The sequence below is a fragment of the Opisthocomus hoazin genome, chromosome Z (genome assembly GCF_030867145.1).
Source record: "Opisthocomus hoazin isolate bOpiHoa1 chromosome Z, bOpiHoa1.hap1, whole genome shotgun sequence".
Lineage (NCBI taxonomy): Eukaryota > Metazoa > Chordata > Aves > Opisthocomiformes > Opisthocomidae > Opisthocomus > Opisthocomus hoazin.
In genome coordinates this window covers 5500294-5522737 of record NC_134454.1, presented here as the reverse complement: position 1 = coordinate 5522737, position 22444 = coordinate 5500294, and the positions used below count along the sequence as shown (strand labels likewise).

The window sequence follows — 22444 nt, the reverse complement described above, 5'->3', positions numbered from 1 at the left end:
TGCTGCAGGAGTACTTTCTGTGCGTCCTTCTATGTAGGCTGAATCTTCAGTGATGAAGAGTGGTAAGTCCCAGAAACAAAACACAGGAAAGATGTGTGTCCTTGCCCTGACAGGGAGATTTATGGCAAATATTCCCACTGTCAGGCAGTACCTTCACTCTGTTATCTTCCTTCAAGCTGAGAAGAGCTAAAAGCTGTAAAACATTATTGTTCCATGCACCCCCAAAATGAAAAATTCTTTCTGGGTCAGGCACATGTTGTGTGACTGGGTCAAGGGCTCCTATGGCTGAGCAGTTCCCTGGTAGTTGTATTTTCTCAGAAAGGAGAGGATTCTTGTCTCTGACATAATCAGCTCTTTCAACATTAACTGAACTTATTAAGAACTTGTGTAGTTAGAACAATTTTGGCTTTTGCATCCGTGCATGGTAACAATACCATGTTTGGGCACAAAATTGTAATCTCGGGAAATTTTTATCTTCTAAATATCCAGGCTGTGAATTTCTGCTGATGTTCCTATCTACAGGTGTAGGCAGCGCTCTCTGTAGCCACTGCTAATGTCACCAAATTTAACTTGAGAATTGTAGCTGTACCTGCAGTCAGATCAAGTGACTCCAGTAAACAAGCGGAAAGACTATCCAGCACCTTTCATGACTAATCCTGGACTTCAGTCTTTGTAGCCACAGGACCAGACTCATTTTTCTTGACATAGCTGATTCCAAGTGTGTGCTTGATCATAACATAACAGACAGCTTCCTTTAGCACTTAGGAGCCAGGCTTTGCTGCCAAACGTTTACGTATCCCTGCTCATTGGAGGGGGTGTTGGACTAGCTGGCCTTTAAATGTCCCTTCCAACCCAAACCATTCTATGATTTATGTCTGCACGTGTAGCACCTGTGTTAAGAGCTTTTTGGCCCACTGCATAAATGGATGGATATTCTGCTGCCTGGGGCTATTTCCTGACTTGTATGTTTTTTCTTGCCGGCAGGCTACAATATGATGTCCCAGGAGGGCACAGACAACTCCTCTTGCATCCTAAAGAAACCAAGGTGTTCCAGCTTGGGGGAAAACCTGATGACAAGCCAGACAGCAAAGGAGAAACACAGAAGGGAGAAGGAGCTGACATATGCCAAGAGCCTGAGGAAGAGGAGGTCTTTCCTGAAAACTGATTACACCTCGCAGGTCACTTTCCCCTTAGCTTTGCCAGGCTCTCTGCAGAGCTGCTGCTCTTGGCCACCCCCCCTACCAGCCCTTGCTCAGCCCCCTGCTCCACCCTTCTTAGAGGACATGAAGAAGGATGCAGAGCTGGGACTTCCTGCTGCCACCGAGGCCCAGAGAGACAGCACTAGCGCAAACCCGTCCTCTGACATGATGGAAATGGAGCCTGACACCATGGAAACAAAATCAGTGACTGACTGGGTGGTTTCTTCCATTTCAGCTGTTCGCCTGCAGGGTCACCAGCACAGGGAGGCAAGCGCAGGCATTGCCATACATGGCAATGGTCGCCTCCAACCTGCACATGTGGTACATCCACCTTTTCTGTCCCTGGAGGAAGCTGTACCCCTTCCTGGGGGACATAGCAGAGCTGCCCAGGAAAGCTCCTCCATGAAGACAAATAATGCGTGGCTGAGTGAGGAGAGCTGTGTGGCCACCAGAGGCTGGCTGACCCACGTGGCACTGGAGGAGGTAGGTGAGGCGACTGAAGCCCAGCACGAGACTGGAAACGTACCCCCATTCCTAGGCAAAGAGGTGGCCTGCCCTGCTAATGAACACACATTGCCACCGTCAGCTCATGGCCCCGGTGTGGCCTCTCCCCATGAGGTGGCCCAGGACCAGGAACTGCTCCCCAGTGCTGCGAGGCAAGCAGCATGTAAGGAGCCTGTCCTGGTTCCCTGTGAAGAAAGAAAAGGTCATTGTGACAGCTGTGCTGAAAACAGCAGTGACAGTGCATTGTCACAGGCAAAAAGTAGACAAGTGGTAAACAAGCAGGCCTTACGGAAAGTGCACAATAAAAACCATGTGGGTTTTCCAGATGCAGCCCAGCTCTTAACAGATTGCAGCAGCACTTCAGGGGTTATAACTCGCCTCTCCTGGCTCTCATTTGGGGTGAGGACAGACCTCGCATCACCCAGCACATCTCAGGAAAGGGCAGATATCCCATTAGAGCTTTCAGCTTCTCGGAAGACCAGTGGGTGCCTGGGAGCTGATGCTGTTAGAAGGGAAATGCAAACAACCCCAGCTGGACTGCCCTTTGAGAAAGAGTTGGTAAACAGCCAGGGGCTGCATGAAGGAGAGCCCAGAAAAGACGTAGGAAGTGTGGCTCATGAACAGCCACGGCCTGTCCAGGCTCCTCTTTGGAGAGAACAGGCAGCTGAGGTGGGGAAAGACTCTGCTCTGACTCCATCTCTAGGGCTTTCCATCTCCTTAGGCCGAATTCCCTTGGGCTCATTGGCAAAAAGAGCAGGAGATCTTGGGGCTTCAAATCACTCCTTCCTCTGCTTTAACCACAAGAAAGATAAGCAGACCCCTTCTGACACCATCATGACAAGGTTCTTGCATTTTTCCACAATGAAGAAGACAGCTCCACCACAGCTTGGGATGGACAAGTGCAGCTGTCGGCTGTCCTACATGAGCTGCTTCAACAAACCTGATGACAAGGGGGAATGTGAAACCACCATCCCCATGTGCAACACATTTCTGGGGCCCCTCACCACCCCACCACCCAGCACCCGCAGTCCTCCTGGGACCCCTGTGGGCAGTTACCCAGTTTCCATTGCTGGGGATGATGTATGGTGGGACCCTCATGTCCAAGCCCTCAGCCAGCTGAAGGACCAGGCACAGATGAGCCCTGCAGATTTCTCCTGCTTCCTAGCCTTCACTACAGAGCTTCAGGAGGTTGTGAGGAAGTTCTCCGAGAATCAAGCAACCCACCTGCAAGATCAATGTGCAGAGCAGGGTGCTGAGAGCAAGGGTGCCCTTGGCGTAGCCTCCCGGGACCTGCTGTCCAGTTGCCAGGAGCTCCTGAAAACAGAGCAGCCCCTCAGAGAGCTGCAGGATGCGCTGAGGGTGACATTTGACCACCTGGTTCAGCTGGCAGTGGCCTGCTTCCAGGTGACGCACTGCCAGCTCTGCAGGCAAAGGCAGCAGGAGCTTGGGGCTGCGCTTGTGGATGTGGTGGGCACCTACCACCAGCTCGTGCAGGCTGTTCACCAGCAGCTTCGCAGGCAAGGCTGCCCAGATCTGGGTGCCAGGCTCCTTACCCGCCAACACACAGCCCTTACAGCTGCCATGTTTTGTCTCCTGCAGCAGTTCAGGGTACCCCAATTAATGTGATGGTGCTGTTTGGTGGCACATGGGCACACTGGGTGGGGAAGAGCCCAGCCATGTTCCCTCTGTCCGCTACCAGACTCTCGCCCACAGGATGTTTAGCCCCACAGCTCGAGAATGGTCACGGAAGTATGTGTCCATGCCTGTCGGCTTAGCTCCACCAAGAGCCACCCTGCCCAGGGAGTGATTGTGGGGTAGGGCGTGCTGCCCTCCAGCCTAGCTTTGTGTAATTCTGCGTACACAATCCGTATGTAGTATGCAAACTCATAGAGTACTTCAGTGGCTTATGTATCTTGCCTAGGGCTTGTCCCTCACCTCTCAAAGGCCTTGCAGGTAGCCAGTGTCCAGCTGTTGTCTTGACCTTCTTCTGTCACCTGTGCAGAAAGACAGGAACCTTTTGACCTGACTTTCCTCCCACTCCTTACTCTTCAGGCAGACTCTGAAGTAGAGGAACATAAAATCACACCCTGGCCCAACATGAAGGAACCCAGGCTGCTTTGTCCACCTTCTGTGACCGAGGATGTGTCTGGACTGGCAGTGGAAACCTCTTTGGCAACACAGCTGTGCTTATATTTAACTGCTTTTCCTTGCAAGGGCTGAGAAAGGGTTTTCCCTGGCGAGGGAGGCAACACCATATCTTCTGATAAGGTTTCTGTGTGTCAGCCAGCTCTTCTGTTTGTTGATGCTTGAGAAAGTCCCTGATTAACCTCCCATGCTACTTACAGATCCACATCTTCCAGAAGGAAGGAGTAAGCCCCAAGACTGGAATGCCCCCCTTGCAGCTGCGGAGATGACCCCTTATGCTGACCTCCCTAGGAGAGCGCAAGCTGCTTGTCCCAACCTGGTCGGTAGCTCTTCTGTTATGAGCGGTGTATCCCTAGCTAGGTGTGCGCGGTTTGCCCCTGAAGGTCATCTAGCTGTGCATCCCTAGTGAATCAGCACTCTAGTACCAGAGGCACGGCCTTGGTGCTCTCTGATGAAGAGGGCAGAGGCGGGTCCCCGATTGCTGTTGTCTAACTTGGGGGCTTGTTTGGGAGCAGCTGGCTTTCTCTGAGGTATGCCTGCAGCCGCTGTGCTGCGTGACTCTGCAGCAGCAGAGCGTGCTTGGGATGGAGGGGCCTGCACCAGGCAGCAGAGAAGCATGGGCAGCCCACAAGAGGTGGCCAGCTCTGCCCATGCACACAACTCCCCAGGCACCACGGCAGTGTGGGGCCAGACTCTTTCCAGTGGTGCCCAGCGACAGGACAAGGGGCAATGGGCACAAACTGAAGCAGAGGAAGCTCCAGCTGAACATGAGGAAGAACTTCTTCCCTCTGAGGGTGACGGAGCCCTGGCCCAGGCTGCCCAGGGAGGTTGTGGAGTCTCCTTCTCTGGAGATATTCAAGCCCCGCCTGAACAAGGTCCTGTGCAGCCTGCTGTAGGTGACCCTGCTTTGGCAGGGGGTTGGACTGGGTGATCCCCAGAGGTCTCTTCCAACCCCAAACATTCTGTGATTCTGTGGGGACAGGATTGTCCTGTGGCTCTACCATCTGAGGGAGGCCACCTCCACTCTTCTGCCCATTCTTTAATGCTTCTGGAGGGAGTAAAGGGCAAGTCCTTACAGCTGAGCCCTGGTGTGGAAGAGGACGGCAGCTGGGGCAGAAGGGAGTACTGCAGCACCCCTAAGAGACCTCCCTAACCAGGCGGACTCTTAAGAGCCAGACAAGCAAACATCCACAGGAATTGGGCAACCTTCAGCAGCCCTACAGCAAATCCCTTACAGCTCCTACTCTCAGTGTGCCCGCAGGCAGCATGCTAGCTAACCAAGGGCAGTCTGCTTTCCTGGCCACGCAAGGACAGGGTGGCCAAAGTACCTTCAGCCACCAGGGAAGGTAGCATTGCCAGGTGGTTAGGTTGGTGTATGCTGCTGCCTAACAAACTCAGGAGACCTTGATCAAAAAGTTAAATTCTCTTACACTAAAGACCAAATGCAGACCTCTAACTACACACTAACAGCCGATAAGTGGACAGCTGTGAAGGGTAAGAACTGGCAGAGCCCATGGGACACCAAAAGAGCCTACAGGGCACAGCAAAGCAACACGCACCAGCAAACACCAATTTAGCTACATAGGGAGCAACACCCCGTGTGCACCAACAACTTCTGTTAGTTAGTGCGCCCTAATGACGGTGTCTCATGGGCACTGAATTCCAGAGGTTGTAAATGGTTCTTGCTGTGAAGGAGAAATTAAAACACGTAACCATAGGGGATAGTAATTTACCTCAGAAGCCCTTCAGGTCCTTCCACTGGTGGTTAGACAGTCATTGACCACAAGGGTTTTTTGGTTTGTTTTTTTAGCAACAACAGCTGAGATAACATATCAACTTAGATGTATCAGAAATGCTTTCTGCTGTGGCTGTGAAATATGTAAATATGTCACTGCTCTTTGTGCAGGGAACAGTCAAATCCGAGATGCCATCACAGGAGGAACATCAGGGTTAATGAACTTCACACATCTATGTGTGCTGATGTAACGTGCACGCATCAGTAACTGCAAGGATGCAACAGGAATTTAAAAGTAAACATTTTATTTTAGATTAGATGCACAGGATTACGTATAGGCTTCAGCAACTCCCCAGGTCTTCAACTGGTTTAAAGCTGTTAGGACACGGTGCATGTGGGAACTGTTTTTCCACTAGGGAATCGCCTCCCATCTTCCGCAACTGGAACAGCACTGTCCTTTTCCCTGGGAAGGAATTTTCCTCACCAGTGAGCTTTGCAATTCTAACTTCACCTTATTTATTGTTTAATCAAGATGAAAGAAATACCTTAAAGCACTCCTGCCTGTCCCAGAACAAGTGTAGATGCAAGAATCAGAAACACTCTCAACAAGCATCTGCAAAAAAGCAAAACTGAATTCCTGTCAGTTTTTCCATGATCCCAGGGCTCCGCTGGCTTTTGTTTTCTGTTCAAGGGGAAAAGTAATTCCCAGCATTGTACGGCTGAGGTAGAATGTGTCACTCTCGGCATGGTCCTTAATATTTAAGCAGAGCTGTTTTCTCCATGCACATTCATGCTGGTGCCTCTGCTTGAAATTTGGAGTTTGCCTCTTGTCTGCACAGCTCATTAACATCACAGAATAAAGAGTTTTCCTGTACATTGTCATGCTGAGGTATTTCCGCTTATTTCGCTGCATCTGGTAGCACGTAGCCTTTTCCAGAAGAAACTCCAGCTCTCAAGGCTGCTGGCCAGCTTCGGGTCTCATAGTAAGTTGATAAGACATCAAACACTGTCAGGAACAGAGAGATGTACCATGCTGTGATACCAGTACCAATAGCAAGCTCTATAATACACACCCCACTCGCTGCAAAACAACATGAAACTGTAATAGCTGATGCCAGAGAAGGTCAGCATGGGATTTGCATTCCCCCTCATTTAAAATCTATTAGAAAGTATTTGAGACAGCTGATCTAGGAGCAGATGACCATTTCGAAGATGACTGGGGAGCTCTGGCTAGGAAAAGCAGAGGCTGTGTCAACTAAAGCAAGGTGCCCACAGTCACCATTTTGACTAACCCGTACTGCCCATCTGTGCTGCCGATGACAGTACACCCGCGGTGGGTCACACCTACTGGGCTTCCACCATCGCTTCTCAGATGCTGTGTCTGCATATCAGGGCTCCCTTGTGTCCCAAACACACAGTGGTGCTCTGCAGAGTCCTCCGCCACCTCCTCTGCTTTGGGCTGACACGTGGCAACAAAGCCCTCATGCCAGAGGTAAGAACTTCCTGGAGCTAGCCCAGGACATGAGCCCTTCTGAAGTCCCTAGCAGAGAGGTGTTCACATTAGAAAGCCAGAGACTGCCAGCAGAGGTGGAGAAGCACAGGCACATCCACCAATGTGACCAGTTGGCCCAGCCCATGGTCATGACATGGAGCCACCACGGTGGTATAGCACGCAAACACCCCACCCTGGTCTTGTGAGCCTTGCCTTGATTGAACCCAACACGGGCCTGACAACTTCTGTCCTTCTCCCTTGCCTAGGACATTTCGTGGTTTGCAGGAACAGCAGCCTCCTTGCATCTCCCCACACTTAACTGTCCACTGCTCTGTGCAGAGCCACAGTGACGCAAGTCCCACTTCTCCGAGAACGGGCTGATGCAGAGAAGCACACAAGACCTTAAAATGGGGCAGCAGGGATAGAAACCTAGTAAGAGAAACCTCTGCTCCCAGTCTTTCCCCTATTATTCAGCACTAGGCCTCCACTTTGAAAAGCTGCTGCTTGATAGCCTCCCCCTGCCTCCAGCCCAGGCACGTGACAGGACACGGCTCAGCCTCTCACCTTGATTAATTGCCAGCGTCTCCGAGTGGTAGTTCTTGGTGTTAGTGGTTTTCACCATGTACTCGCGAATGGGGAGGCGGGCTGTTTGCAAGGACTGCTCTTGTGCCCTTTGCAGAGTCAGCTTCTGCACGGAGACAAGAACAAGGTGCACGTGCATAGCATGCACATCATTTTAGGCACAAGCAGCTACAAAGCCAAAAACCGTCCCGAGGCTCATTTCACCCACAATGATGCAGTCTCAGCCTAGCGCTGGATCCAGGCAGAACCTCGAGGAAAAACAGATAGTGGCACAATGGTGACGTCTCAAATAAAGGCACCAGCAGCAGCACTGGGTGCTACCAATGGGATGTCTCTGCTCTCATGAGAGAATGGGGCAGACAGCACCTTTGGGTTCCAACAGGCTACTACCCACCTTGTGAATACTTTCATCCACCAGGCCTCCGAGGACGTACACTTTATTTGCATCAATATCTTCAAGGACTAGAAACAAGATAAGCACTTGCTCACCACCATACGACAGTAAAATCCTGCATTACACCACTGCCCAAGCAAGACCCCACTTTCATGAGGAAGCTGTGGCCAGAGCCACACTTCACCCTGGAGCCTCAAGCTGTGAAAGAGGCTGAGGCTTCAGAGAGGGAAGTGTCTGCCTGAAACCACAGGCAGACTGAAAGGGCGAGTTGAGACGTATGCTGAAAGCACAGCATACCAGAGATAACGCACGTTCCTCCCTTTAATCATTGTCTGTTCTGAGATGTGGCTGGTCTGGTCAGTCTGATGCCAATCTGCCCTGCAGATACCTCCCCACCGTCAAGGTCACCTACTAAAACCTTCCCCCACCCTTACGAGATTCTTTATCATGGTAAGGCACCTGTGTAAAACCAGAAAGCAATCTGAGTCCCCAGGAACATGTGGCTGGTTAGAAACGGAGGAAGAGGAGAATACAAACACAGCAGCAAATTAAAGAATAAAGGGAATACTGTAGCTCCTGCCTTATTTCAGAGAAAGATGTAATTTAGACTACAATCAAAACTGCCACAGCATCTCCACTTTGCCACTTAGTAGCACTACAAACTGCACGGCACCTACACACAGGTTTTAAGTTTGCTTCAGATCACACACAGCCCTGACTCGAAACCTCATTCCCTGTCTGAGAAGACTGAGATATGAATAGATTTAACATCAGACCTAAATACATGTATCATCTCTCACGCAATTTGAGATAGTGAATGCTTGGAATTGAATCACCTGAAGTATGAAATAGTCTCAAAAAGAAAAGCTTAAAAAAAAAAAGCTTAAAAATTGACCTTTTGCGCTGCTTAAAGCAAGTGAAATATTTACCATTCTCAGAGTCAGGAGTGAGATAAACAATTGCATCTAAAGGAAACAGGTCCAGGTAACTTTCTTCAGTTGTATCCATCTAAGAAATGCAAGACAAGAAGAGAAGCCACCCATCAGCCCAAACTCCATCTGCTAGAGCAAAACCCACTCTCAGACACAGAAATGTATTGGAACTGACAATACTGCATTAGGTGTTTGAACTCCTACAGACAGAATGGGGTTTTTTTAATTTGCAACATGTTTCTATACGGGCCCTGAACAATACATATCTCAAAATCCATTCAGTTCTCACCAAAATCCCGAGATGTGGTTTGAGGAAGGGAGATCAGCAATAATTACCTAATTATAAATGAGATTCTGATTCTTGAGAGATTCAGGAATCTCCACTTCAGGTGGTTTTCCCCCCTCACTGCTACCACGTGCAGCCCCACGGGCGCTGCAGAACGCATAGCTCCATGTCACTGCCATAACCTGCATGTGTGGGTCTCGTGCTTGAGTCAGACCAAGCTGGGTACAAACACTTGGGACAGGAACACGTGCCTTGCCAAAGCCTGACCAAGCTTACGTGTCTGCCTGTCCCCAGTATCACAGGTCTCTCTGCAGAAGTAGCACCTGGAGGAGGAATTCTCCTCCTGCAGGCAGGAGAGACACGAGCTCTAGCCTTGCACATCACCCCATTATCTGCCAGTTCTTGTCTCCTGTCAAAGGGCAAGCAGATCTGACCTTAACCACTATCACTGAACTGCGTTCCCACCATCAAAGCCCACCTCAGTCTGTCTTGGGTCAATGCTGAGGGCCAGCACTGTGGCTGCAGGGTGCTGCGAACCTTGAAAGCACTGCAGGCGGAGATCCTTACCAAGTAATTGGAGAAGCCGTCATTCATGCGAAAACACTCCTCATAGATCAGCGAGCCCACCACAAACTCCGTCAGACAGAGCCAAAACGGCTTCTGGGCCCGCCTGTTTGCCCCGTAGAGTCTCCTGATCTGGGCGGCGAGGCGGCTTGTTTCCTTTCAACAAACAACAAGCACAGTGACCCGCCAGTCTAGGGGCAGGGGGTGCCTGCAGACCTCCGTCGCGCCCGTGTCACCAGCTGGTTGCTGAGGCTCTGGAGAGGCTGTTCCTGGGGAGCAAAGCTCAGCTGCCTCTGGGTCTCCAGGAAACGCAGCGAGCTGAGCGTGCAGCTAGCCAACACTGCAGACTAGGCCACCACGGGCAGGCCCGGGGCTGGAGGGACAGGCAGCAGTGGGAGCGGACAGCAGCCCCCCAGAAGCTGAGCTCGGGGGAGATCGGGGCAGCCAGCGTGCACGCCCTCACACACACCGGTTCTGGCTGCGCTGGAGGGTTTCTCAGAGACTCCCAGCACAGCCAGAACAAACCAGTGACCTGCCCCAGCCACCTCCCGCCCCTCGGCCCTTCTTCAGAGGGCTCCTCTCTGCTCCCTCCCCGCAAACAGCACGGGGCAGGGCACTTTCCAGGGCGGCACAGGACGAGAAAAGCAGCCACCAGGCCGCGCGGAGGCTGCGACGGGGCACGTCCCCGGGACGCGGGTTTCCGGAGAGGGGCCGCGCCGGCAGGCAGCGGCAGCACTGGCGCGGGAGGCCGCAGCAGCCGAGCGCGGCCGTTACCTTCTGCGTCATGCGGTCGGCCACGCCGAGGTCCACGCAGAGCCGGGGCCCCGAGGCCCTGGCCTCCAGCAGGCGCTGCTTCGCGAGGGCGGCCGCGGCCCTCCCGCCGTCCCGGCGGGCGGCCCCTGGGAGGCGAGCACAGAAAGGGCAGCCCCAGCCCCGGCGGGGCCTCGCCCGCCCGCGGCCAGCGGACACCCGGCGGGGCCGCCCCGCGCCGCGCCTCACCTGGGCCCCCGGCCCGCCGGGCCCTGCTCCTGTCGCGCTCCTGCCGCCGCTTCCGCCGCTTCGCCGCCAGCACCCGCTCCCAGCGCCTCCGCTTCCTCAGCGCGTTCCTCTGCGGGAGCAGCGGGGCCTCAGGCCTCCTGACGCCCAGCCCGCGGCGCGGCCCGCCGGCGGCGGAGCTCGGCCGGGCCCGGCACGGCCCAGTCCCGCCCCGTAGCACCTACCGAGCACGGCGCCGCTCCGCCCGCCCGCCCCGCGGCGGGGCCGACGGCCGAGGGCTCGATCTGCAGCAAGCGGAGGGCCTCGCAGGCCACCGCGGCCGCGGCCTCGGCCTCCGCCTCCGCGGGCAGGCCGCCGCCGCCCGCCATCGGGGCGCGGGGAGGGGGGGACAGGGCGGGGCCGGGGGCGGGGCGGGTGCCGCCAGCGGCGCCGCGAGCACGGAAGGGCGGGGCGGAAGAGGGGCGGGTAACAGGGCGGGGCCGGGGGCGGGGCTGGGGGCAGGGCGGGTGTCGCCGGCTGCGCCGCGAGCGCGCCAGGCACGGGAGCGAGGCGGAAGAGGGCGGGGCTCGGGCGGAGCAGAGGCCAAGGCGGGGCCGCGGGGCGGGAGGCCGTGCCCGGGGCAGCGGGGCCGTGTGGGAGGAACGTGGGTCCGGCCCCGCCACGCCCGCTGGCCCCGCCCCTGCCCGCGGCGCGCGAGGGGAGGACGGGCCATGAGCGGGTTGCTGCTCCGCGGCCTGCGGCTGCGCCGCGCGCGCCCGCCGGTGAGTAGGGGCTCGGCCCCGCCGGGGGCGCGGGGAGGGAGCGCTCCGGGTGGTGGCGGCCGTGCTGCGGGGCCGGGGCGGCGGGCGGCGGCAGGGCCGAGCGCGGCTCCGGGGACGGCGATGGCCCGGCCCGCGGCCGCTGCGGGCTCCGAGCGCGGCCCCGAGCACCCCGGGCCGGGGGCTGGCCGCGGTGCCTGCTGAGGGGCTCGGCCGTGGGTGCTGCGGCCCCCGGGAGCCGTCCGGCCTCGCCGCGGCCGCTGGCTCCGGCCCCTCGGCGGTTTCTCTCTCCTCTCGGGCCGTCGCACGCCATCGCGGGGGGAGGGTGGATCTGCCGGGCGCTCCGTGAGGCCGCTGCCCGCGTCACGCAGCCGGTGTCCGCCGGTCCCCGACCCCTCCGCTTCCAGGGACGGGGAGGAAAACCCGTTAGGCCTTTAACTGGTGTGCACGGGTTTGCTCTGGGCTGGGGCCGGGGGCGCGGCCGACCTTCCGTGGCGGGGGTCCTTGCTTTCAGTGGCCCTCAGGCTACTTGTTGCACCCCGGTGTATCTTCGCAGTTGTTCTCAGAAGTTTCATTTCTGATATAGTTTTCCTGTTTACACTTCCTTTAGTGTTTTTCTCACTGTTTTCATAGTGATACCTGAATATGTCCTGTTAGAGCGTGTAGAGCTGTTCCAGCGTCTTCCTCTCCCATAGCAGCGAGTTCAGGTGCCTCTGCCCTGGTTATCGCTGTTACTCATTTATGCTGCAGCAGCATGTTGGCATTTCAGGCCAGAACTCAGCCGTGTGCCAAGCAAGGACACCCTGAGAATGCGTGATCCAGCAGGCTTAGTTTTCACCCCAGAACTGCGGGGGACACCGTGGGTGGGATGTAACTGGGGATTGTGTGGTGTTCTGGGACCGTTCAGAACAGGTGTGGTGCATACCGGAGAGCTGGGAAGATGCTCAAGGCACCCTCTGAGCAGGGTCCCGGGACACGCGGGTTCTGCTCCCATGCCCGCACTGACTGCCCAGCACCGAGTCACTCCACTCTCCAGCCCAGCCTGCCCATCCGTGAGATGCAGCTGCTCTTGTAAAGCCCCTTGCAACACAACTGAAGAGCTAACGAGGCCGATAGCCTAGATGTTGCAGGACCACAACTTCTTAAAGGAATCACACAGAATCACACAGAATGTTCGGGGTTGGAAGGGCCCTCTGTGGGTCACCCAGCCCAACCCCCTGCCCAAGCAGGGTCACCCAGAGCAGGCTGCACAGCACCGCAGCCAGGCGGGTCTGGAATATCTCCAGAGAAGGAGACTCCCCAGCCCCTCTGGGCAGCCTGGGCCAGGGCTCCGTCACCCTCAGAGGGAAGAAGTTCTTCCTCATCTTCAGCTGGAGCTTCCTCTGCTTCAGTTTGTGCCCATTGGCCCTTGTCCTGTCGCTGGGCACCACTGAAAAGAGTCTGGCCCCATCCTGACACCCACCCTGCAGATATTTATAAGCATTTATTAGGTCCCCTCGCAGCCTTCTCGTCCTCAGGCTGAACAAGCCCAGCTCCCTCAGCCTCTCCTCGCAGGAGAGATGCTCCAGTCCCCTCATCATCCTCGTAGCCCTCCGCTGGACTCTATCCAGTAGCTCCTCATCTTTCTTGAACTGGGGAGCCCAGCACTGGACACAGTACTCCAGATGGGGCCTCACCAGGGCAGAGTAGAGGGGAAGAAGAGCCTCCCTCGACCTGCTGCCCACACTCCTCCTAATGCACCCCAGGATCCCACTGGCCTTCTCGGCAGCCAGGGCACACTGCTGGCTCATGGTCAACCTGTCGTCCCCCAGCACTCCCAGTCCCTCTCCGCAGAGCTGCTCTCCAGCAGGTCTGCCCCAGCCTGTACTGGTGCATGGGGTTGTGGAGTATTACAAAGGGTGATACAGTCTTGTCAGTACCAAACCTTTTCCAGTGCTTCTGGCGTGACAATGCTGTTTGCTTCAGGCCTCCAGAAGGCCTGATTCTGGTGCCACTGATTGTTCTGCAGGAGGTAGGATGGCTTTGCCTGGAGGAAGGCTGACTGGCAGAAAAAAAAAAGGGTCTTGAGTTTATTCTTCGTGCTCCTTTGTTGAAGGAGACCTGCTTGGGTCACTGCTGGATGTCCATGTGATGTTGCTGTGTGCAGATTGGTGGGAAACACCTTTTAAGCTTGGGAGATGCTGCAGGTTCAGTGTTGGTGCAGATGGTCTGATCTGTGGCTGGTGAGGACTGCAAGGAGCAGCAGCCGTGGCTTGCAGCTGAGATGGTGCGTGGGAGGGGTGCAAGGGAGGGGGATGCTTGCTGGATGCCCGCACAGCAGCTTAGGGCTACAGCCAGGAATGGGACTTCTGTTTCCTTTTCCAGAGCGCCAGCTGCCCTGCTAATGGAGCAGGAAGTGACCTGCAGTGACAGAGGTGCCCCTGAGTCCTGTCAGAAACGCAGGAGCAGCTGAGGAAAAGTCCTCCCTCCCCAGGCTGCCAAGATGATACCTGTCCTTCCAGATAACAAACTTTCCTCCATCTGTTTTCCCCAGCTTCTGCCTCTCCTAGCCTCAGGGGTACTCCAGAGGCGGCCTCAGGTGGCATACAGCACCAAGGAAGACAGCACTACGAGACCTGTTGGGCGGTACCCCATACCCAACAAGAAGGACATGCCATATGACATCGTGGAGCTCATGGAGGAGGTGGAAATGAAGGTAAAGGAGTTCTGCTGCAAAACTGTCAGTGGAAAGGTTCCAAAGTCCAGCTAGATTGTACAACCTGAGAGAGCAGTTCTGTTCTGGTTGGGTCTAACACACACTCGACAGGAGACTGAGGTGAGCAGCACTGCTTGCAAAGCTCCCTCCAGTCGACAGGATGGGGGTTTTACTGGAAATCCTGCAGTGTGTTGGCTGGATTTTAAGTCTCCCTGGTTCTGTGAGACTAGTCAGTTGTTTCAGATGACATCTTGTGCGTGGGGGTTAGCTGGAACACTGACATGTATTTGTTTTACTGAGAAAGCATCTGTGCACTATTAGGAGTGTTTTTAACGCACTTAGTGGAGAAAAAACAGGGGCGGAGCTGTACTGATGGCAGTATCGTCATGTACATCAGCCCAGGGGTATTTCTGCTTTTGAACTTTGACTTTTTTTTTCTCCAAATCTAAATGGGCTGCACAGTGGCAGCCCAGTAAGCCTAGTGCAGAACTGTGTGCAAGGGGAACAAGAAGTAATTGGATGAGAGTTTCCTTCCCTGCTGTTGTGGAGAAGGAAAGCCACACAGTCCTTCATGATGGCTGAAACACTCCACCAGCCATAGCTCCATGGAGACTTCTCTTCCAAGAGCTTCCTCTCAGGGGAGTGTTGGTCTGTCCGTGCCTATCCTTCCTGCCAGCCTGTTGAATCTGTGCTCTGCTAGTTGCAGTGGCCATGGTGAAGTTTGCATAATAGCGAAAGGAGTTGGCAGACTTGAGGGTAAATACGATACACAGAGGAAGTCAGCTCAAATTTCACATGTTGTGACGCACACCACTGTGCGTCAGTGCACTGAAAGGGTCAGCAAAGACCTACGTGTAGGGTCCAGTCAGCCTAGCAGAGGTGGATATCCAAACAGTGCTGCCAACCTCTGTTGCCACAGGTTCCTAAGTAAACTAATGAGTTGTGGACAAAGAGGGAGGAGCCTCCTGATTCAAAGACCCGGTAATAACCTAACAGTACAATGTATACTGTTAAGCAGGTATCCTTTATTACTTGTCGGGCACACAGGGGATCTCTCCTCCAAACGTGCATGCCAAACACCCTTTTCATTTCAGGTTAAATACAATGATGGTGTACGCATTCATTCTGTTTCCAAGAAATGCTTAGCATATTCATGTTTTTTCTGAGAACTGATTAGCATATGTTAACATCTTTCACACATGTCTGTTGGCACCTCTGGGTGGTCATTAGGAGTCTTCAGGTGAAGGCCCGTACTCCTCATCACAGTGTCCGCTGGTTGCCCTTTGTTTCTGCGCAGACTCAGTTCTAAGATCATGTATACTGCGTCCTTCCAGGTTGTTTTGCTCTGGTCTTGTTGCCCTCTTGGTGCCTCTTTTATCTCTGTAGCTTGGTGCATCTGCTCTCCCAAGACCAAGCTGTCTGGAGTAGAATTATTTAGGAGTCTCTTATCCTGCAGTTATCCCGATTAACCGCTGAGGACCAAGACTTGCTTTGATTTTAATTATTTTGTCTAATGACTTAAAGTGATAACATATCTACGTACATCCACTACATTCATAAGTAGAAACAGGGGTTAGTACAATAGTTACAGCATTAGACCGCTATGTGTGCGAGAATACAAACTGTAATAATAAAAATTACTAACAACTAGAAAATACTAATAAAGCTACTTTGTCATAGTTTCACGTTTCTTATGATCCCCTCTGTCACTCCCCTTGGTTAACTAACAGTAAAGAGACGGGTGAAACAGGAGGAAGGCACAGGCAATTGTGTGGCAGTGGAGGGAGTGCCGAGTTTCAGCATCCGTGCAGGGACAGGAACGACTCTCACACACTGACGCAATGCACAGTTGATTCGATTTATTGCTCTGCTTGCGTGGTTATATACATTTTTCATATCTGCACACGCGATCACGCTTATTTGGATAGGCTACAGACATAAATCACGCGCTGTTCACGCGCCCCACATTCCCTTATGACTGGTAACTGCACTAACGCCAATAGCAACAGGTCGCCTGCAAATCTTGTTTTTGCTAACCCGCACCATGTGCACTATCAGAACTTTCTCAATGGCTGTTCTTAGCTGTCCTTTCCAGCGGCCTGTTCAGTTATGCTGTTTTGCTTAAGTGGCCTAGTTGTGCTAACTCTCAAGCTACGTCATCCCCAACAAGGGAGGTTGCCAGAGGGGTCTGTGACACCTGGGCTAGCCTCCTTTTCCAGAAATACCCTGAAGAGCAGCAGCTGGTAAGCTGATGGAGCCTGTGGGCAGTTGGCACAGTCACAGCGAACCCAGGCTGTTGAGAACTGCAGTGGGCAGCCAGGCACTGAGACTGAATCCCTGCTGAGAAGTACTGACCGCTGAGACCCAGGCACGTGTGGGTGTTGTGTCAGGTGGTCCTGCACGTGAGAGGCAGCAAGCGCTTGTCTGGGAAAGGCAGCCCCACACACAACCGCAGAGATGGGCTGGGCACTGCCAGTTGTTGGGGGTGGAACGGGGAGAGAAGCAGAGCAGCATCATTGTGCCAGCGTATACATCCACTGTCTGCTGGCACCTCAACCAGCATGGTGTTCAGATTGGGCTGGCCCTGTCTTGTGTCCTGTAAGCTCGAAGGGAATAGAGAGTTACAGAAGGACTAGGGTGCTCAAATGGGCGTAGCAGCATCTGTGCAGGAAGACCAAGTGGAGACAGCCTCTCCATTTTGAAAGGAGCTTGCCAGTGTGACTGTAGTCATTCCTGCTGTGGTTGCTGAGCAGGGCGATCAGTCTGGCTATGAAACTGCAGCAACACCGAACTAAGAACCACATCATTACACGTTCAGTGATATGTATAAATGGGTCAAAGGGCAGCAGAGTGGGTCTGCAGAGGTTCCCCAGCACTGCAGTGCTAACGAATTGTTCTCTAAGCCTAGTGCATTAATGTTGTCCTGTGTGCTCTGTGTTAAGTTACAGTTCTTGACTCGTTTTTCTTTTTGCTTGAACAGACTGGATTTCTGCCCAATGTGTTCAAAGCCATGTCTCACCGACCTGCTGAATTCAGAGCTTTCTTTGCTTATTACAATGCCATTATGAACAAAGACACAGGTAAACCATACAACCACCTCAAAATTGCCCTCCCCTTGTATATGAAAAAGTTGCTAGAAGCAACACTTCTGACATCCGCAGATGTATTGCCTCACCATGCCTTCTCCCAGTCCGTAATAACAGGTAGCAGAGACTGCAGCTGCTCCTGGCTTTCCTTCTGCTGCATACAGCTTCGTACTCTTTAGCTTGTGGTGAAAAAGCATCTCTCGAGCCAAGCTCTGCTACCTCGCTGCACTGTGCTCTGTGTCGTGACAAAGAAAGGAGGGCTGCTGCCTAAGGGAAGATGAGCTGAGTGTGCTGGAAGGGCGCAGGCAGAGGCAGTGGTTTTGTGGGCAAGGCTGAAGCCCTACACTGCTGGAGCAAGGCAAGCAGGGTGGCTTTGGCAGTGGTGACCGGGCCATCCAGGAGTCTAGATTTCCTAGGGAGACCCATGGGGACAAGGCAGATGCTAGATGAAGCCAGAAGGTTGGCCTGGGGATCAGTCAGGTTCCAGACCAGCAGGGTTACACAGCCAGGCACTGCAGCTGCAGTATGGCTCAGGTCACTCCAATCTTCACAAAGGGCAAGAAGGAGGACTCAGGAAACTACAGGCCGGTCAGCTTCACCTCCATCCCGGGAAAGGTGATGGAGCAGCCTATCCTGGAGGTCATCATCAAGCAAGTGGAGGAAAAGAAGGTTATCAGGAGTAGTCAGCATGGATTCACCAAGGGGAAATCATGCCTGACCAATCTAATAGCTTTCTACGATGACATGACTGGCTGTGTAGACGAAGGGAGAGCCGTGGATGTTGTCTACCTGGACTTCAGCAAGGCTTTCGACACAGTCTCCCATGATATCCTCCTAGGGAAGCTGAGGAAGTGTGGGCTGGATGAGTGGTCGGTGAAGTGGATAGAGAACTGGCTGAATGGCAGAACTCAGAGGGTTGTCATCAGCGGCGCTGAGTCTAGTTGGAGGCTGGTAACAAGTGGTGTCCCCCAGGGGTCAGTACTGGGCCCAGTTTTGTTCAACTTCTTCATCAACGACCTGGATGAAGAGTTAGAATGTACCCTCAGCAAGTTTGCTGATGACACCAAACTGGGAGGTGTGGTAGACACACCGGCAGGCTGTGCTGCCATCCAGTGTGACCTGGACAGGCTGGAGAGTTGGGCAGAGAGGAACCTGATGAGGTTCAACAAGGGCAAATGCAGGGTCGTACACCTGGGGAGGAACAACCCCAGGCATCAGTACAGGCTTGGAGTGGACCTGCTGGAGAGCAGCTCTGTGGAGAGGGACTGGGTGTGCTGGGGGACAACAGGTTAACCATGAGCCAGCAGTGTGCCCTGGCTGCCAAGAAAGCCAATGGCATTCTGGGGTGCATCAAGAGGAGTGTGGCCAGCAGGACGAGGGAGGTTCTCCTTCCCCTCTGCTCTGCCCTGGTTGAGGCCTCATCTGGAGTACTGTGTCCAGTGCTGGGCTCCCCAGTTCAAGAAAGATGAGGAGCTACTGGAGAGAGTCCAGCGGAGGGCTACGAGGATGGTGAGGGGACTGGAGCATCTCTCCTACGAGGAGAGGCTGAGGGAGCTGGGCTTGTTCAGCCTGGAGAAGAGAAGGCTGAGAGGGGACCTTATAAATGCCTACAAATATCTGAAGGGTGGGTGTCAGGAGGACGGGGCCAGACTCTTTCCAGTGGTGCCCAGCGACAGGACAAGGAGCAACGGGCACAAACTGAAGCAGAGGAAGCTCCAGCTGAACATGAGGAAGAACTTCTTCCCTCTGAGGGTGACGGAGCCCTGGCCCAGGCTGCCCAGGGAGGCTGTGGAGTCTCCTTCTCTGGAGATATTCAAGCCCCACCTGGACGCGGTCCTGTGCAGCCTGCTCTGGGTGACCCTGCTTGGGCAGGGGGTTGGACTGGGTGACCCACAGAGGTCCCTGCCAACCCCTACCATTCTGTGATTCTGTGGGGGTCATAGGCGAGGGGCCAGTGTAAAACAGCTCCCAAGGCGGGGGCAGGTTCCTGCTGAGCCTGCTTGCAGCTCTTGCTCCACAACACTTTTTGGTGATGAGCTGCCAATGAGCAGCGCACAGAACTTGTGAGGGAGGCCGTGCCCTCTGGGCCCCAATGCGCTGCGCGGGGGGCTCTGAACCCGGGGGTGTCTGTGCCCTGCAGCAGCAGGGAGATGACCATGGTGCTTGCGCGCTGGGATGCCTGCGCAGCAGGCGGGCTCTGGGTGCCCAGAGTGGAGGAGTGGAGATGAGGGAGGGCTGGCTGCCGCAGTGCTGCTGGGCAGGGCTGCAGGGAACTCTGCCTGGCCCTCCAGCCTTCGAGGAAATGCAGTTTGATGACTGCCTGTTCCTCATGCTTCCGTGGTACAGAGCACCGAGGGGCCTGTTGTCATTGCTTTTGCTCTGAAGGTACATTAGTATAACCAGGATTTTGTAAAAGAAGCTGGTGGGTATAGACTGCTCCTCTTGTTTATGGGAGATGAGGGCTTGGGAGGAGTGTCTCAGCAAGATCTAGAGGCAGCGAAGAGTGCAGTCTTGTGCCTCTCCCACATGGTAGATGCAGTCTCTGTGTGAAGCTTTCTGCTCTGCTTGTGCTGCTGGAGTGAAGCCATGCCCTTAGCTGTATGAGGGTCTGTTTTTCCCTTCTCATTCTCATGCTTCTTCTTTGACTTGGAAGAGTAGGACTATCCTGGATCGCACCCTTTTCAGCATCTCTCCTGCAGTATCACCGCATTGCCACCTTCTGGCACTGAAGCAGAGCATGAAAGCCTCTTCTCCCGACTCCTCTTTACCCAGGGGGTTTTAGTAGTGTCTTTCATGCTCTTACAAGACACTGGTTTTATGGAAATCCTGTCAAAGTCCAGTAAACCAGTAGCTGTTGTGGGGAGGAGGAGGGAGCTACTTTTCCGCAGCTTCTTTAAAGCAGGGCTAGACACTGTGTAAAAGTTGTGGTTTGTCTGTCTGGTGGTCACTAGAGGTTCTCAAAGCCCCAGTCCTTGGGTACCTCATTGTTCCTTTTGGTTTTTTTGTTTCTGCCTTCAAAAGCTGCCGATAATGTTTACTTGCTGAAACCCGCTTAGCAGGTATTAGAACACTGGACTTTTCTGTAAAAGCAGCAGTAAAGCATCAGGGGAAGAACAGACAGCACTCTCCTTAGCCATTTGCCTCTGAGACTTACACAGAGAACTACCAACCGAGCTTCCTACTCGATGAGCAACCAAGTTTACTCCTCTGAGTTTTCCTGTTATGTAGAACTGTGTCACTGTTGATCAAATCTCATGTCCCTCATCCTAACTAGGTGCCTCACAAGCAACTATCTGGGTAAATTGGTCACATGGATGATCACAGAATCACAGAAAGATTTGGGTTGGAAGGGACCTTTAAAGATCATCTAGTCCAACACCCACCGTGCCGTGGGCAGGGACATCTTTCACTAGATCAGGGTGCTCAAAGCCCCATCCAATCTGACCTTGAACGCTTCAGGGGTGAGACACCCACAACTTCTCTGGACAACCTGTCCCAGTGTCTCACCACCCTAATAGCAAAAGATGCCATGTTCAATCTAAACCTACCATCTTTCAGTTTAAAACCATTGCCCCTCGTCCTGTCATCTCGGAGCTTTGGTTGCAGTGTCTCCCTGCATGCTCTCTGGAGCTCTGTCTCCTGGGCTGTACTGCAGGCAGCTTGTACCCAGAACCCTCCCTTCCCCGTTTTCCCCAGTGATACTCTCCGTGGTGGACATTTTTAACAGCAAAGTGTGCCAAATCTTTTGCTGTCCCTGCAGGGCGACTCAGCAAGGCAGACAAAGAGCTCATAATTGTGGCTACCAGTGTTGTGAATAGATGTCCCTACTGTGTGGTTGCACATGGAGCACTTCATCGCATATATTCCAAGCAGCCGGCACTGGCTGACCAGGTCAGTGGGGTTACTACAGCATGTGCGCCCCACCTCCTTCGCATGGTCCCTTGGGAGGTGGGAATGGCCCCCTCATGTGTCTGTTTTCTCACCTGAAGTTTTGATCCTTAATCTGTATTTTGATCTATGTGGTTCCCGGCAATCTTGAGCGATTTTGACACATCTGGGACCATAATGCAGTAGCTGGCTCACTAGGTTTATTGGTGCACAGTCAGATCAGCAGCCAGTGGGGGTAGCCCCTCGAGGTGGTGTATCCTCATCCACCTTCCAAGCAAGATGCGGGGAGGCACAGTTGACCTGCAGAGCATTCATCCTGCTGCCCATGTATTTTAATCTGGTCTGTGGAGGAGCTTGCTGCCAACAGGGAGCTGCAGCATCCTGGTAGCACTGGGTCCTGTTTGATGAACTCCTCCACAGCCTGCTCAGCAAAACTGCCACAGCCCCTGAGGAGGGCAGTAAAATGTAGTCTTTTGTCTGATGGTAGTCAGGATGTCTGGTTCACGTGCTGACCAAGAGCCTGTGTACTGCCATCTCGTTGGTTTGTGGAGCAAAAAAGGCGGTCAGCCGGTTAAGACTGCTTGCTGGGTGCCTCTGTGCTACCTCTGGTTTCTGCCTTCTCTCAGGTCATCGTCAACTGGAAACTGGCTGACCTGAGTGACCGGGACCTGGCCATGCTGGAGTTTGCCCTTGCAGTCTGTCGAGCCGATAACATCACCGAGGAGCATTTCCAGAAGCTGGAGAGGCACGGTTTTGACCGCGAAGATGCCTGGGACATAGGCATGATTTCTGCTTTCTTCGCCATGTCCAATCGCATAGCTCATTACATCGACCTGCGCCCCAACAAGGAGTTCTACACCATGGGCAGGGTGCCCCGGGGGGACAGGGACGAAGCCGAGCGCGCCTGACGCGGGTCTGCGGCGCGGTGACCCCCGCACGACTCATCACGCTCTTCACTCTCAAGCTAGCACAGCTCGTTTCTGCTTGCGCACCGGGGGCGGAGGCTGAAGCCCCGCTGCGGCCCCGGGGGGGCGGCGGGGGGCGGCTGCGGGTCCCCGGGCCGGGGGGGTGGGCTCTGCCGGGGCCGTGCGCGCCTCGGCTAACGGGGCCGCGACCGGGGCCGCGACCGGGGCCGCGGGGAGCCCCGCCGCCGGGGCCGCACCCCCCCCAGCCCGCAGAGCGCGCGCG

General features: G+C 54.3%; 3 protein-coding genes across 3 annotated transcripts in view; 2 read left to right on the top strand and 1 right to left on the bottom strand.

Annotated features, from left to right (window-relative positions):
- Positions 1–3846, top strand: part of FRMPD1 (FERM and PDZ domain containing 1) — a 40584-nt gene extending 36738 nt beyond the window's left edge. The window contains exon 17 of the mRNA XM_075410612.1: positions 985–3846. Coding sequence (XP_075266727.1) covers positions 985–3329 — 2345 coding nt within the window. The 3' untranslated portion in view covers positions 3330–3846. The remainder of the gene's footprint in view (positions 1–984) is intronic.
- Positions 3847–5871: 2025 nt separating this feature from the next.
- TRMT10B (tRNA methyltransferase 10B) lies at positions 5872–11197 on the bottom strand. The gene is made up of 8 exons (XM_075410611.1): positions 11054–11197; positions 10833–10941; positions 10608–10732; positions 9837–9989; positions 8981–9059; positions 8052–8119; positions 7640–7763; positions 5872–6589 (listed from the first exon to the last, which is right to left on the bottom strand). The coding sequence occupies exons 1-8, from the start codon at positions 11195–11197 to the stop codon at positions 6483–6485; spliced, it is 909 nt and encodes a 302-aa protein (XP_075266726.1). The 3' UTR covers positions 5872–6482.
- A 284-nt stretch (positions 11198–11481) lies between these two features.
- On the top strand, positions 11482–22219 carry LOC104331728 (uncharacterized). The gene is made up of 5 exons (XM_075446944.1): positions 11482–11590; positions 14121–14282; positions 17263–17362; positions 21129–21259; positions 21883–22219. The coding sequence occupies exons 1-5, from the start codon at positions 11540–11542 to the stop codon at positions 22162–22164; spliced, it is 726 nt and encodes a 241-aa protein (XP_075303059.1). The 5' UTR covers positions 11482–11539; the 3' UTR covers positions 22165–22219.
- Positions 22220–22444: the final 225 nt, after the last annotated feature.